The sequence below is a fragment of the Hippocampus comes genome, unplaced genomic scaffold (assembly GCF_001891065.2).
Source record: "Hippocampus comes isolate QL1 unplaced genomic scaffold, H_comes_QL1_v1.1 scaffold7, whole genome shotgun sequence".
In the NCBI taxonomy this organism is placed as follows: Eukaryota; Metazoa; Chordata; class Actinopteri; order Syngnathiformes; family Syngnathidae; genus Hippocampus; species Hippocampus comes.
Window position 1 is genome coordinate 11287 of NW_017842060.1, and position 3734 is coordinate 15020.

Here is a 3734-nt window from a genome sequence, read left to right on the forward strand (position 1 = left end):
ACACTTAGTCTTTTTTTTTTTTTTGTTCATTGGGGAACATGAAATCCCCCACAATTCCTCTTGGAAGGCCGTTTGTGTCGAAAAAAGTCAATGGACTGAAACAATCAATTTATGTAACATTGATTTATAATTGTGTACATGCGAGATTCATAGTGTTGATCACATATTCATATAAATTATTCCCATTTAAACCATATCCGACGAACAAGTACCCATATGGTGCCCATTCCTTATCATCCCAGGATCAAGGGACCTGCAGGAATACTTTTTGTGCACATTACCTGATGCCGGGTCCACCTTGGGAAAGGCGCAGAGCTCCCAGAGCCTCTGGAGCCTCTTGATGCTCCTCTGGCCGTTATCCTTGTCTCGTAAAACCTCCCTGATCTGCAAAAGGTTTTGCTCCAAACCGTGCCTGAGCTCATCCAGCAGGCCGGGAGGCATGGCCAGCTCTCCCCGGTGGACGTGATACGTGGAGCCCGTGAAGGAGAAGACGGTCGGGGCTGACGAGTTGATGAGTTCCGCCAACACGGACTCACTGGAGGAGAGATCCAGGCTGATGGGGGGCAGAGGCTGCAGAGACTCCTGCCTCAGCGGAGGAGCGTGTGGACTCTTGTGAGGAAGGGAATCACTCAGGAAGCGGCGCAGCTCACACAAGAAGGAGATTGGCTGTGATAAGCCGGAAACTTTGGTGCTATTGAGAAATTGAATTGACACTTCAGAATAAAAAAAATGTGGGTTTGCATTTAAAGGGGAAAAACAAGACACTGGACAAACCTGATATCCTCTTCAAGAGAGAAAAGAAGAACTGGAGTCACGTTGCTTCTTCTTGTATTTCCATCTGTAAGGAGTTCTTTCATCCTTTTCTCTACGACAAGTACATTTGGATGAGCATGTGCTCAGGGGAAAAAAATACTACTGTATTATCATTTTTATTTATGATATTTAAAATTACAGTGATAACTTGACTCACAAGTTTACTTTGTTCCATGATCACACTCTTAACTTAAAACACTCCTTTTGTATCTCTAAGTGGAAAATGCTATTTCTGAATACACTGCTTTTGAATGCTAGAATACTAAATGAAAAAAATGGGAATCAAGTGGAATGACATTGAATAAAACTTATGAATTATGTGGAACCAAACAGATTGACTTTTTATTCCAATTCGGACTGAACAGTATTAATGTACTAACAAAATAATGAAGAAAGAAAATACATACTCATATTAGGGGATTTGGAGTCAATAGAGAGCATCCACCTTTGGTGTTCCATGCACGCTTGTCCTGTTAGTAGAACATATTGCGTTCCTTCTGACATGCACACAACCTCCACAAAAAAACAAACAAACAAATGAAACATGGTGGACATATCACAGTGAATTGAACCAATTGCGATGGAGTCTACCTGTGTGTTGGGTAGCAGAGACTGACTGGTGAAGGTGATCTGGTCTGAATCGCCTCCACTGAAGGGACTTTCCAAAGCCAAGAGCAGAACAAACTTGTGTTGAAGCAAAGGGGATTGTGGGATGTGAAAGTCGAGAATCACTGCTTCCCGATCATCCTCCTCCTCCACTAAAAACACTGAGGAGAGTAAACGGTGCCAACGGTTCACTTATTTTTACACTTGTATGACAGTGAAGATCATTGAAATGCTAATTTAAACAATTGTACAGTTGAGACCCAGTTGCCGTCATAAGGAAGGGTCATAACAATCACCAAAGGGCCCCAGAATTTATTGCAGCCATAAAACTCGCAAAATTCCCCAAATGGACTTGCCCCTCTCCATCTCAGTGGAGAAGATAATAAAGATTTTATGTTGGCTTCAGCTTGTTGTGACATCATTACCTTTAGTAGGATGCAGGAGCTTCACTGTACCACCTAGCTTCCTCTTTGCATCCTTCGCCAGATCCAACAAGACCGCGAGACTCCCAGAAGCCGCGCACATTCCGAATAAGGTGGCGCCGCCTGGCGTCAGCTGGCCGTCGTCCTCGAGAGCCTCTCGCATGGCGGCCAGCACGTCTTCCAGGAAGCACGCTGTGCTCTTCGGAAGCACAAGGGAGGCCAGCGTGGAGCGTGTCGGCAACAGTGTAAGGCTCCTTTCTCCTGCCTCTTTGGTGGACGCCGGCCTCTTCGTGGCTATAAATACAAATGTCTCATGAACAGCGTATCAAAAGAAGAAACCCTTTCAAGGCAACTGAAATGGAATTTGAGGACAAAGCATCACGGACGTGGAGAGTAGAGGGTGACGCACCGTTTCTGCCTGGGCTGATGCTCAAAGTTTTTTACTTTTTGCTGCCCATTGAAAATTTTGTATCAACAGGGTGGGGTGGAATGATCACACCCCCCCGCCCTTCAATCCCCACTTTGCATACTCCTGAGTGAAGAACCTTCTTCCAGATCAAAGGGTCAGTTTAACCCTTTCAGGGACAGCGGTTACTACAGTGGACAGTTTATTATGTTATCAGGTTACAGGGTGCATGAAAGAGTTAAACCACACTAGATTCATGGAAAAATATGAAAACAATAGTATAGTATACGGACTAACTGTTTTTCGTTTTCTTTGAGGTCTTCTTTGATTTCAGAAATAGAGAAATGGTGGGCGGGAAATATAGTTAAAAAAAATACTGTAATATATCTATTAAGTAGAATATTCCAAAAAATTATATAAAAAAAATGAAAAGCATCAACATATATATTTGAGTTTAATTCAATAAATTACCACTAAAAAGTGTACAACTGTACAGTTTATATGACAAATATTAGGCGTAGAAAAAAAGGAGTGTGTTTCTGGTAACACGAAATTTCAGCATAGGGTCGGTAGGTCGGGCAGTTTTTTTTTTTCATCAAAAATGTAAACAAAATAACAAAATAACCATAAAACATAAAACAAGGAGACATTGAAAACCCCGCTCGCCGCCAAAGGTGGCGAGAGAGTTGGGTAACCGGCGGCTGGGTGTTACAGCCATCTCGTTACCTCTGTGTCCCGCGTCCTAGACGCATAATTTTCCCACGGGACGCAAAGTTCCAAATAATGTGCGTTTTTGGGATGCAAAGAAATTTCTCAGTCGAAACAAAACAAAAAAAAAAAGACTACGGCAAGCCTGAGGATTTCGCGGTAACAATAATTACCGGTAGAGTGTCGTTTCCGTGGCGTCATTTTAACGGTACCGAAAAATAGTTTAACCATTAAAGTCACTGCACACGACTTGACTGTGTGATCACACTACTTTTTTTTTTTCTACGCCTAATACATAAAATGTGATATGTTAGTAATATATTTAGTAAAGTTTGAATATTTGAACCAAACAAAAAACATTTTTAATTAAAAATACATTGTACTCATAATTAATTAATGACTACAGTGAAACTCCTCTACAACGAAATTATGTTTGCAGCAAGAAATTTTTCACAACAGGGGGTTTTTCACAGTAGCAAATTTAATCTCAGATGTAAGCACACACACACCCACACACACAAACGTATGTGTACACGCACACACAAACGTTTGTGTACTCTATTTTTATTCCAATAGTACATAAGTATGAGCACACACTTATTTGACACTTCATATTGTCAGTGTAGAAAGAAAAAAAGGGAAAGAAATTGCGAAATTTACGATCAGCATTCACTTTCACTAACATCAATTTCTTGGAAAATGTCTTTTATTTTGCTTGCTCCGTCTTTCATTTTGATCACTTTTACCCTCTCTTCCAGCATCAGAGCTCTTCTTGTCTT

The 3734-nt window shown here is 41.3% G+C and overlaps 1 protein-coding gene across 2 annotated transcripts in view; it reads right to left on the bottom strand.

The window, feature by feature from the left end:
- Positions 1 to 3734, bottom strand: part of LOC109511273 (uncharacterized) — a 30965-nt gene that overhangs the window by 7906 nt on the left and 19325 nt on the right. For both annotated transcript variants that reach the window (XM_019862235.1, XM_019862236.1), the window contains exons 3-7: positions 1845 to 2135; positions 1405 to 1580; positions 1221 to 1326; positions 775 to 865; positions 282 to 691 (exon numbers count right to left, since the gene is read on the bottom strand). In XM_019862235.1, coding sequence (XP_019717794.1) covers positions 282 to 691; positions 775 to 865; positions 1221 to 1326; positions 1405 to 1580; positions 1845 to 2135 — 1074 coding nt within the window. The remainder of the gene's footprint in view (positions 1 to 281; positions 692 to 774; positions 866 to 1220; positions 1327 to 1404; positions 1581 to 1844; positions 2136 to 3734) is intronic.